This window comes from Culex pipiens, chromosome 2 (genome assembly GCF_016801865.2).
Source record: "Culex pipiens pallens isolate TS chromosome 2, TS_CPP_V2, whole genome shotgun sequence".
Classification (NCBI taxonomy): Eukaryota; Metazoa; Arthropoda; class Insecta; order Diptera; family Culicidae; genus Culex; species Culex pipiens.
The window spans coordinates 143,042,128-143,054,878 of record NC_068938.1 but is presented as its reverse complement, the minus strand read 5'-3'; the positions used below and the strand labels follow the sequence as shown (position 1 = coordinate 143,054,878).

The window sequence follows — 12,751 nt, the reverse complement described above, 5'->3', positions numbered from 1 at the left end:
AAAATTTGTTTTTTTCAGCACTCTTCGTATTTATCGTGCTGAAAAAATCATCTTTTTGCAACTTGTTGCATAAACTACTATTCCACGACTTAGAAAATGTTTAAAGAAGTTGATTACATATTTTCAAGTAGAGAAATATTTTTTATTTTAAATGAAAGACGAGCTAGAAATAAAGTCAACCTAGTCTCCATTTGAAAATTTAATTTATTTGATGGAGACGCTGGATAATTCATAAAGCATCAATTTTGTTAAGGTTCTATGTGCCTATCGTTAAAATATTCTGGAAGAATTAATGAAAAAATATTGTTCAGTCGAGTTTTTAGTGCACAAACTATAAAGCAATAATTAGCCGATATAGTACAGATCTATGAGTAAATGTTAGAAGGTAGCCAAAATATCACAAACCATCAGGTGGAAAACAGTGGTTATTGGTGCGTCGAGAAAACAGGTGGTGCTAAAAGTGCCCAAACACAACTGGGATAAATGGTTCGTTTCAATCTTCTATAACTACGGAGGCCTGCACCAAAGTCTGCGAGGAACAACTGAGAAATGGTCAGTTTGTGATGGAGTTAGCATAATTCATAAACAGCAGCAACGAGAACGCGAGCATCAAACAGCGGTGCTAATTATACACAAAACGCGAACGCAAATTGATCTCTTTTTCACTCACTCCCCCACCGTGGTTGGGGTTAGAATAGGGAAGTGATTTATTTTATTACTGTCGGTGATGGTAACTGTTGAGCTGAATCATGTTTTATGAGCTACTAAGATAAACGAGGCAGTTTAAGCTCAGTTGGGTGAAATTAGAAGATACGGTGTACCACTTGAAACTGGTAATACTTTTAGCAATAACATTTGTACTTGCTTTAATACTTTAAACAGTTGAATTTTATTTAGTTTAGTCAGCTTCAGTAAATGTAGCAGCTATAGCACATGTTGATAAATTCTTATCAAAGTGTTTTGATATTAGTTTTTAAATAAAGTGTTTATTCAACTTAAAGTTAAATAATATGTTCAATTTCATGCTTGAAGAGTCTCATAAAAAAAGTGTATCATGATGATCTCATCTCACTGAAGCTCACATTTCCAATTGATTAGTTGCATACATCAGATTGATTAATCATACAATTTATCGGCAGCGCAATTATGAATTCATATTTGGTTCCACTGTTTGCGTCGATTTGGCTAGCAATTTTTGCCCAAACCATAATCGTGATAGCTAGGGGTAGTCAACCGAGCGGTTAATTTTTCGCTTCAGTGGTTTTAGTTTGGTTTAGACTCAAAAGATGATTGGCCTTTATCACGCCGAATCTATCAAAATATTTATTGGGGAACATTAATTAGTTCAAACTATGTTAAGTTTGATTGTCAAAAATGATAGAACATGTTTAATGAAAACGAAATTGGTATTTACTCGCTGGAGGTTCTTGGAACAAGCAACCTTCACAGTGACTAGTCAGTTGGTTATCGATAAAAAGAAACTGTTCCATACGTGTCACAAACTGAAGTCGTTATTTCACGACAAACAAAAAAACAACAAAAAATTCTGCAGAAAAGGGCCAACTTCACATGTGACAAGCCAGCACACCGTCAGCAAACTAGTGGCCCTGCGTCATACGTGGTTATTTTTATACCACGCATCAGCATCACACTCGGCTCGAAGGGGAAAACGCGCCACGGACGGCCGGCAGCTGATGTCATGAGGTCAAACACGAACGAACGAACGAAATTCACATATGAGATGATGCAGACAGATCTTCGCCAGAAGCGACTATTGATTTTTGCGCGCCGAAGATGTAAACATAGCGTTTTTATCGTCGTTTAGCACGCGATATTAAACGCCGAAGAGAGCAACGCGCGGCAAATGTTAATTTGTGTGGAATGTGTTGTTAGAAATGTGAAGAATGTCATCAAAGGAAGCTTTAGTTTTAAATGATCACTATTGTTTATGCATTTTTACAAGGTTTATATAAATTGATGAGGCTCCTCTTAAAAATGTTAAAAACATACAGCATAGAGAGAAAAAATCAAAAAATATAGCAAATCTTTAGCCTTTCCTATTTTTTTGTGATTTTTTATTTTGAATTTTTCGATTTGGATGAAAAGTAGCCCATCGACTTGATATCATAAAAACTCGATTTTCCAAACCTTGTGAAATTACGAGTAACATTTCAAAAAGGCATAATAACCTTTACGTGTTTTTTTCGTGATTTTGAAATCCTGAAAATATGTTTTTGCAAGAAATGTGAAAATTTTACAAGGGTTTTGATTATGACATTTACAATTGAAGCAATAGATGCCAAGATATCGTCAATTGAAAAATGAGGGTTAATTGTGTAGAACCTGGGTGGTGAAAAGTGGAGTCGAAAAGCGGCACCGTTCTCAAATGTAAAACTGGAACCATTTTTCTATTCGCCAGATTATGCAAGTATCGATCATTTCAAAAATGGTAATTAAACTTTTCTTTTTTGACGGTTTTCAAGGATGCAAAAAGCCGCTGTTGTGAAAACTTTTGCGAGACCGATGATAATCATCATTTCTAATATCAGAAAAATTTTTTTCGAAAAATGTGCCTTAAATTTTTTTCAATATAAAAAAGGTGCACTGAAACAAAATTTTGTATAAGTACTTTTTAATTTGATTTGATCAATTTTAACATACACATTTTTTTCAAAAAATCAACTTGACCGAAATAAAAACATCACCAGAGTTTTTTTTTGAATAGGTCCTATAAACATATAGAAGACAAAAGCTTATTGGACCTTTTTAAAAAAAAAACTCAAGATCAGTCCATGCACTACTGCTCTAAACTTGGCACTTTTGGTCCACTTCATATCTACTACAAACATACGAAAAAAAACCTCATAATTTTAATGGAAATAAAAGTAAAATTACCTGAAAACAATTTGAAATGCATTTTCCAGGGTTTATTATCATATTTGGCATGTTTGGAATTGTTTAAAATTATTTTGAATTTATATGAATTCACGATGTACAGCACCGCAAAAAGATTTTTTTCGAGAAAGAAAAGTTCCTTGGTATTTAGATATTAGATTGCAAAACAACAGGACTGCTATAAAATATATTTTGAAATACTTTTTTGGCTTGCATAGACATTTTTCTTTGTGAAAAGAAGCTTTGAAGGGTGTCTGACATTTGTTTGTTTTTGTTTGTTGAACGTTGCCATGTTTCCCTCCTATAGCTGGGTATCAAGAAAAAAATATTTTCAATCGAGTCATCATTTTGCATCATTCTGTAAACTGATGCTTCTCTTCCTCGACGGTCCCTTGGATATTGACAACCAGAGAGTCGACTGTAACTGCTTATTTAAATTTTTATATTTTTTTGCAGAGAATTAAAAACCTATTTTTTCCTAAATTTGCCAACCGAGATTTTTGAGAAAATGTTTATTTCTCTAATGCGAAGATGTTTTCAAAAAAAAACTGACGTTTTTCTTAAATTATTTTTAAAGTATTCCAAGGTGTCTCTGGGTTAAAGTTTGAACACTCTTCATTGAGTTTTACTTAAATATTGGCTGTATAGTTGCATATTCTGTTATCGAGTCAAATACGCATACATTAATTCTCGCTTACTTTTTTAAAAGGTCCTATGTACATAGGAAACCCATGGTGCAATGGTGGTTTTGAAAAAGTAATCTAGAATTTTGTTATGTACTGTTTTATTTTTCTAAAAGAACCAAATCCAAGATACTAAATCGATCAGAAAACCCCTTCTTAAGATACGGAGTTTCGAACGTTTTCATTGCACTTTTATATGTAGAGCTCCCAAGTTTGTATCGAGATTTGTATTGAAAAAACAATTAAGCAAAATAGCATATTTGGAATAAGGAATCGCTGGACAAAGCTTCATAAATTTAAAAAATATGGGCATTATAATTTATAATGAATTTGATATAATATCAACCGAAATTGTTATCCAAAGAACAATCATGAATGGCGCCTGTCAGTAAACATTCAACGATCGGGTCGATGATGATAGCTTACTCTCGAGATCTTTTAAGATCATAAGCTCTTATAAATAATCGTTGATCAGAAGTTTCGATTATCCGAAGGGTTTCCATACGAGCTTCGGATAATCGTATCACAATAAAATGTTTTTTTTTTTTTAATTTTTTACATTAAATTTGAGTTCATCAACCACAAGTTAGACAAATTCGAGTGGTTGATTGCCAGATATTGTACCAAATGATTGCTTTCAATATTCTACCACCGCCATTTTGACCGCCATCTTTGGTTAAATATTCTTAGATCACTTTAGAGCATTTTTGGGTTGTATTTCAGATTAAAAAAACCCAGCGAATAATTTAATGCTTTGCCAAATGACACAAATAATCACCGAACTCTGTTTTTTTAGATTCAGGAGTTTCGAAAGATTTTTGAAAATGAAATGAATGTTTTTAAAGTTAAATGTTAAATAATTTAAAAATTGACCAAATAAGACAAAACAAACTAGAACCCAGCTGCCTCTCATAAAATTGAACAAATTGTAAGAAAACATGTTTTATTTACACACTTGAGTGGTTACATCATTTGGACAAAAAATCATACCATTTCGTAACGACCTACCGAGCAATGTTTAGAACAGTGCACGTGCTATTAAAAATTCCAACTAAAATTCAAACTATTGTTTGTGCCATGCTTGTTGGGTCAGCTGTGCGGCCCCAGAAGCACGCACTACAAGTTCGCATGGTGCAGCTCAACTTTGTTTTTATGAATTTACGCAAACAGAGAGAGAAACGAGAGTGAGAGAAAATTCATCTACTAAGGCTGTGTTGGTTACTATCGTGCCGGTTAGCATTCTCAGAGAAAGAGAGTAAATGTTAAATTCTCATGCTCTTCGAAAACAAGTAAACCACCAAGAGAGAAGAGAGCATCTACTTTGTACTAGTAGTAAACACAGGTAAATAACACCAGCGTACTAATATGAGTGGTATGTAGTATACGGCCACTCTACTTCGCATGGGGGAGGTAGACCAAAGGAGGACCATTTGTTGTTACGAACACTTGCAAATACATTGAAAAGGGTAAGCTTGCCAATATGATTCATTGACGAGGGGAGTCCAATCAATTACGATATTGGCACCATGCCATTTAATACCTGTGTTTATGGCTACGAAATTGAAGGTGTACTCGGGTGTGTTATCACACAAAAAGTGTGGCTCAAAAAGTGATACTGCCTGTTGTAAATGCGAAGGAAACAATGAATAATAGACCATTCATAATCTTTTTATAGGTGGGGTAGTTTCTACAAGTATCCTTTGAAGTGAATATATCGCACAATAATGAGACAAATATAAACATTATTCCTATGTTCATACCTCTTTGAAATATTAGATTTTTTTTTTAATTAAGGTATACATGAAGAGTCCAATGCGAATGATTATTTCAAATTGACAAAAAATATAATTTTAATTGGAAAAACTTGAAGAATCTATTGGGAACTGATTAGAATACATCGTATAACGTTTATTTTGCAGTTATACCTAAACATCTTGAAAAATTTTCACGCTTTTGACAACGTTTTTTACATTTATGGACAAAAATCGGAAAAATGCATAAAACCTTTTAGGCCGTTGCAAATACTTTTTGAAGTTTATGTCCCTCGACTCTAACCAAAGCCGAGGGTGGGTGCAAAAAATAAATTGAAGTTACAGCACACTTTGTCCACATTTGAATGAAAAAAGTGTTTTAAAATGCATTATACAGATGTCTAGTTGTTGTGCAATCATATTTTTTTAAGATTTCAATGTATTGACGAAAATTATATTTTTGCGAGAAAAAAAGTTTTTGCGGTGCTGTACATTGTAATTTCATAAAAATTCAAAATATTTTTAAACGAGCCCAAACATGCTACATTATGATTATCAATGCAGAAAAAGGCATTTTAGATTGTTCTCAGTTGATTAAACTTCCATTGAAATTTAGATGTTTTTAGAAAAAATATTTTTTTGTCCCCTTATTTTTCGGACCAATTTTGAAGGGGGGGGGGGGGGACTCGATTATCCCAAGCCTCGATTATCCGAAGTTTCGATTATCCGATTTGTATGGGACTTCGGATAATCGAATCACGAAAATTTTTTTTTTCGTTTTTTCTTTTCTTGTTTTAAACATCAAATTCGAGTTCTGCAACCCCATTTTAGTCAAATTTGAGTATTTGATTGCCTACTTAATAATAAAATGCTTTTTTTCAATATTTTAACACCGCCATATTAGCCGCCATCTTGGATTCAACAGTTTTAAATCACTTTAACGTAGTTAAGGGGTCATACTCAAGCTCGACAATAAAAAATAAGGCATCGAAAAAAAATCGTGATTCGATTATCCGAAGTGAAATTTTTCCGAGGTCGAGATAATCGAGTTTGGACTGTATAAATTTTTAAACTCATTGGGCAGATTATCATACAAAGTACAACAAATCATGATAATATTACATCAGGAAATGATTACATCTTTTATATGAAACAAATGTGTAATTTTACCTCTAAAAATGTGTTATCCCACTTTTTCAGTCTAAATTGAGGTTATATTACGTCATAAAAGAGGTAATATTCAACTTTCCAAATTAGGATTTTTTTTTTTGCTGTGTAGTTTAAACTGCAAAATTAATTGATATAAAAATACATTCTAGACCCCACTATCCGAAGTTTTATTATCCGAAGGTTTCAAATTAACTTCGGATAATCAAACCATGAAAAACATATTGTTTTCACTTTTTTATTATCTCTTCTTAACATCATTTCAGCACATTTCAGATATCCCAAATTATAGTAAAATTCCAGTTGTTGATTGCATGTTTCATTATAAAATGAATGTTTTCAACACATCTAACTTTTTTCTTGAAAAAGTAAAATGTTTGAGAGGATATCCGAAATCGGGACCGGACTGTACGAAAAATTAAAGAGGAAAAACATAGAACAAGGGAAGTAGAGCAAACAATAGTTGGCTAAATTAACATCCTGAACAAGGAAAAAAAATCAAATTTTCGAAAAATAAATTGAGCAGTAAAAGGTTTTACAATTCAGCCACAATGTGCATAAAGTGCTTCCAAAAATCTACACAGTACTGATTCAACCGTGGTTTTACTTGTGCCAATAAAACTACTGACCCTATTACAAAATCGCATTACACCAAAGCAAAAAAAAACACAACAAAGTAAAAAAATCGTCTAATAACAACAACAACTGTTGAATTTCACTCGCCAATCTCTGGTCACACTCTCTTTGGCTCGGTGTTCGGGAGCAAAAAGCAAAGCAAGGTCAGGCAGCAGCAGTGCAATGCGAAGTGGCGCCCTGCTGATGATGATGTGCGGCGCAGAGTGAGAGAGAGTGAGCAATCAAGAGCTTTACCAAGCGATTGTGCTCCAATCGGTTGAATTTGTGGTGGTGGTGTGAAGCGACCCGCACCCGAGGTCAAAACTCAACCATAAACAAACAAAGTTTAACACTCTTTTTTCTTTGTGGCTGGTGGCTGTTGTGATTTTCAGATTTTGTGTCCAGGGTGAAATAATGCACGGTGGAGTCAATTAGAATTTCGATTCATGTAATTACTTGAAAGAATACGATCAATTATTTTTTAAGCGTGTTTGAACAAACAAATAAATACATTAAAAAACAAACAAACAAAAATCGCAAATAATACAAACTATTAAAAGTAGAAAACCATGTACATTCTCTAGCAAAGTACACCAGAGGGTGAAGTTTTGATAAGCATGTATATGCTATTTGGACACGCAGAAAAATAAGCCATATTTGAATCAACAAAACGTTTTGTTGATTTGAAAATCAAGATTTTTGTTGAATCAACGCTAAACGTCAAAGCAACTTTTTCAAAACAACAAAAGATTTTTGTGGAATTGAGAAAATCAAGGTTTGTTTCAACGCAAAATCGGCGTTGATTATATTCAACAAAAAATTTGTTGAATCAAACCTCGTACAGGCTGATTCTACAAAATATTTTTCTGCCTGGATATTTTTCCAAATATTTTATCATGGTATTCATTGATTGATTATTTGAATATTTTTATTATACAAGTTGGTTAAGTTATGAATCGATTCGTGATAAAATCTGTGTTTATAATCATTTTTCTTAAAACTCTTAGTTTTTGGGGACATAAAATAATCATTGTTTTGATTGAATTTAGTAGGTTAAATTTACTAAATGGAAATGTCAAGTACAGTTATTTATGTCAACAGAAAATTACACATTCAATAATTTTGATATTTGGATGCTCTTTGTACTTTAAACCTTTTAAAAGGAAACTAAATTGGTTGTCTAAAACCAAACCAAACCAAAGCAAATTCAAATTAATTTCCGAAACTAATGAATGTACCTTTTAAATATATGTTTCGAGTTATAGCCGAAAAATTGAAAAAAAGAAAAGTCAAAGCGTTGCAACGTCACGGCGGAATGTGTCATTTATATTTAAAATACTTTGGAATAAAGTGGAAACAACGATCGTACACGAAAAAGTACAACAATGAAATCAACATTTTCTGTTTTAGGCTACATTTTTGGAACTTTAAAATGACTTTTATTTTGCTGCGCGGGGAGCTAAAATCTGCAGAAATAGCGCTAAATTTTGTTATTTTTAAAAAGTATGTTTAATCTGCCAACACTTTGAATATCATAGAAAAAAAACACTGTAAATATGAAAGGTTTGCAATGTCATGGTTTTAAAGTGGCTTGACTTGAATTTTTTGCATGTAATGTTACATGATTTGAGAAAAAAATCCCTAATAAAATCAACTAACAACAACAACTACTATTAAATGATCAATATAAAGAAGACAGGTTTAATTACACCGACCAACACATTTCTGCGTATTCCCAATTCGAGGGGAAACATTAACTTTTGGGTTTCCAGAAACGAGTGCACTAAAAAACTAAGTTCCGACAAATAAATTTGTTTGGATTAGCTGTACACCGCAATTTTAAAATCTTATAACTTTTGATAGAATCGACCAACTTGGATGCTTCCGGTTACAAAAGATCCAGATTTGTCTATATTTTTAACTGTCGGATGAGGGACAAATATGGTCCACTTCTACCGGAGATATTCCGGATTCCATTGGGGTACCTCGGATCTCAAAAATGGGTTTTTGGCCAATATAACAAACACTTTTTTACAGAACAATACCGGAAATGATGCAAAACTTCAATGCATCATTCTAATTCAGCATCCTGCAAAAATAATTGACATGGTTAAGTCCTACGGGGCACCGGAGCCGGTCCAGTTGGGCACCAATCGACATCACCTCAGTGAATCGTTTCCGGTTGGAACCGGTTCCGGTGCCCGAAGCTCTTGAGCATGTCATATATCTATGCAGGATGATGTATTAGGATGATGCCTTGAAGTTTTGCTTCATTTCCGGCATTGTTCTGTGGAAAAGTTTTTGTTATATTGACCAAAAACCCATTTTTGAGAGCCGAGGTACCCCAACGGAATCCGGAATATCTCCGGTTAAAAATATAGACAAATCTGGATCTTTTGCAATTGGTCAATTCTATCAAAAGTTAAAAGATTTTTAAGAAAAAAAAATAGAGGTCAAATGACTACCCGAGCGTTTGAGTGTTAATATTGGTGGTCGACATAAGCTTTGAAACATAATTGCACAGCCTCATTACTTTTCAAAATATCTAGACGATAAACTTAATTTCTTAAGAAAAAAAACTTTTTACGGCACACAAAGATTCAAACAAGCTAAAACATTTTTAAACGAACCCACAAATGCTAATTTTGAATATCAACGCAGGAAAATGCATGTTAAATTGTTTTTTTTTACTATTCCAGCGTGAAACTAATTACTTTTCTGTCATTCTCACACGATAAAATGGTCTACTTTTCTATACCAAATATAATTGCATCGAAAAGTAGTACTTTTCGACACAAGGGCTGAAAAGAGATACATTTTAGTACTAAAATGGGTACTGAAAAGTTGAAACGTAATTATGGATGATCCCTTTGCATATTATTTTATTCAAAACTCTCTACCTTGACTTAAGTTTAAAACGCGTTTCAAAAGCTTCCAACTATTGGTCGTTGTGTTTAATGTTAGATAGAAAATGGCTGATAACATTTTAAATCACATGGTGCATAAAACGTGCTAATTTCGATTTGTAATTAAATAAGAGTTTGAAACCTGACTGTTATCTAGCCGGCAGCTCAAGTTTTTTTGGAATGGTACCCCAGTACCTTCGAGTAAGACGTTATTCAACACGAATAAAGTTTTTATTCTACTGTGCTACAAGACTTCTACAACCAAAAATTGAAAATTGAGATGTCATTGCATCCAAACATTACATTTCGACGCTAACATTTCCAATAGCTCCATGTCTTAGGCCAATTCATGAAACATGGTGCTATTGAAATTGTTTGAGACGATTTTAAGTTAATTACAATATTATGAAGAGTGATTTGTCCCTTCGTATTCCGCATAGCTTAGATTTAATTTCTTGACAGATTTCGTCTATTTTTTGCCGACTTCAGCACGATCTTGGGAACTCTTTTTTCTCCGTGAGCAGTGTTCGTGTTATTGATTAAATGTTTTGATAATCATAATTTAGCAAATGAATTGAAATCTAGTGAAATCAGATACTTTATAATAATTCTAGAATGTAATAGAAAATACACCGTGCCACAATCACCAACTGGTGTGATTTAAAATCAGAGAGTGCATTTGATTATAAAGTAATAGCAAATACACTCAAACACGACGATAAACACGAGTAAACATTTTCTGTGTATGTGCGACAATTCGGAAAACCAAAACAGTGCACTGCACACAGTGAAAAACTCTCAATAGTATTTACAACACTATGTACAAGAAAAAATCTAAACAGGCCACGATGAACGCTTAGTTAACCTCGTTTTTTCATGGCGGCTTAATTTTTTAGTTGTTGCGGCTAGGCTTATCCCCTGTAGCAGGTCGGCGTCGTCGTCGGCAGTCGGCGTGTAATCCAGTTTCTCCACGCCGATTTGGGGTTCGACTACTCTTGTTTTTCTTATTTCGGTCGGTGAAATTACCTACATTGAGTGGAAATTGAAACCTCGAAAAACCTCGATTACTGATAAGCTTCCCCTGCGGGAGCTGTTCCAGATGGTCAAGTGGCTCAAGTGCGGCTTTATCCACATACACACGCAGAGATGCTCACAAATCACTGATTATTTCTTTTTCGTGGAAATTTTTCGCTATTGATTATCGCCTTTCGCGCGTCTCTTTCACTGACGGGTATATTTTTAGCTTAAAATATGAAAAACTTGAGGCCAGTCTTATTCTTCAATATTGTCTGGCTCACTTTTTTCTTTGTTTCGTTGAAATTTTCTTGTTTTCGTTGCTCGTTTTCGCTTCTCGTTGTGCAGTTTTCCGCGTTTTTCCTCGTGTAAGTGTGCGGTTCTCTCCCACAAAAATACACACACGTAATTTAATAATAGTTAGTATTCGTAAATTTTCCTCTGTTGTCTCGACGCACCACGTTTTCCCACCCTCTTGGCAGATTTTCTCCCGATCTTTGGCTCACGCTCTCTCTTGTAATCTCACAAACTGGCTCGCAGCTCGCTCATTTTCCGGTCGAATTTTCCTCGCGGCCGTTTCCTCGTCCTCGGCAGTTCACGTCGTTGTCGTTGTTACTGGGGGGAAGGAAAAATTTTCGTACCCAGAAATATTTTTAACTTTTTCACACATTTTTCCTCGACTGATCGAAAGCAATAATCTGAGCTGCCACGACCCCAACTCTTTTCGCCACCCAAGATGAGGACTTTTGTTCGAACTCATTAACGAGATTCGGTGTTCGATAAATTCAGCAAGACGAAAATATCACCGTAATGCGAATTTCTTCCAAAAAAGAACATCACTCGCACACTCTTCTCGACACAATCACACCATGAAGAACCGAACAAAAAACGGTGATTTAAATATTTCTTTCAAATTAAGCCAAAACCAGTTCAGCTGAGCCAGTCCAAAATAAACGACAAAAGCACACACGCACACAAAATAGCACTGTTCTTCGTCGCAATCTCCAGCTGACGTGAAGACACGATGTCCTTGTTGCTCGTGAAGGCTGCGAACCGTCAGCTTAGCTGTCCTGATCCAGGATCTGGCATAACCAAGTCCCGCAAAGGGTTATTCACACGAACGACTTAGTCGCGCTTAAGCACGTCCCGAACGAGTAAGCACTTGGTCGAAAAAATAACGAAGAAAAGCCCGAAAATGTCGAAAAAAAAATTTGCCACTACCAAAAGTAGTATAAAAGAGAACGAAAGAAACCAACAAAAAACTACTAAGAAACGACGGCAAAGAACGGCAGTATAGTATGGTGGTATGAAGTTGGCTGGTTTGTGGGGATTCGAATGGGGTTCGAGCAGTCGAGCAGAGCGCGCGCACGGGGGGAATGTTCTCTTCTCACATGTTGTGTTGCTGGTCGCGATGGGAAAAAGAAACTGAGCCGCAGGTCGGCGCTAGCCGTCTACAAAAATAGCGGCTACCCATATTTTGCCTAGCGAGTGACTTGGCGAGAGAGCGAGAGAGAGATTGGCGAATTCTCACGCGTACTCTTGAGAGAAAAGGGGGAGCAGCTCCACTATGTGAAACTAACACCAGCATGTTGAGTGTAGTAATGTAGTAGCCGCAACTAAACAATACTCCCGAGCTGATCTTCCTTTCGGGTTGTTTTGGAAGGCAGTCGCCGTACGCGTGGAATTACTTTGAGGAACAGTGGGTAGTTTGTTGGGTGGT

The 12,751-nt window shown here is 35.0% G+C and overlaps 1 protein-coding gene across 4 annotated transcripts in view; it reads right to left on the bottom strand.

The window, feature by feature from the left end:
• The window catches only part of LOC120428513 (uncharacterized), a 47,016-nt gene extending 34,519 nt beyond the window's left edge, over window positions 1-12,497 (bottom strand). Inside the window, exon 1 of one of the 4 annotated variants that reach the window (XM_052707300.1) lies at window positions 12,423-12,497. Coding sequence is in view for 1 of the 4 variants with exons in the window: in XM_052707299.1 (XP_052563259.1) it covers window positions 10,883-10,895 (13 nt within the window). In the remaining 3 variants the exon portion in view is untranslated. Of the gene's footprint in view, window positions 1-10,882; window positions 11,033-11,537; window positions 11,556-12,005; window positions 12,140-12,422 lie in introns of those variants that run through there. The other 3 variants (XM_052707301.1, XM_052707302.1, XM_052707299.1) reach the window with 3 other exon arrangements.
• Between the last annotated feature and the right edge of the window lie 254 nt (window positions 12,498-12,751).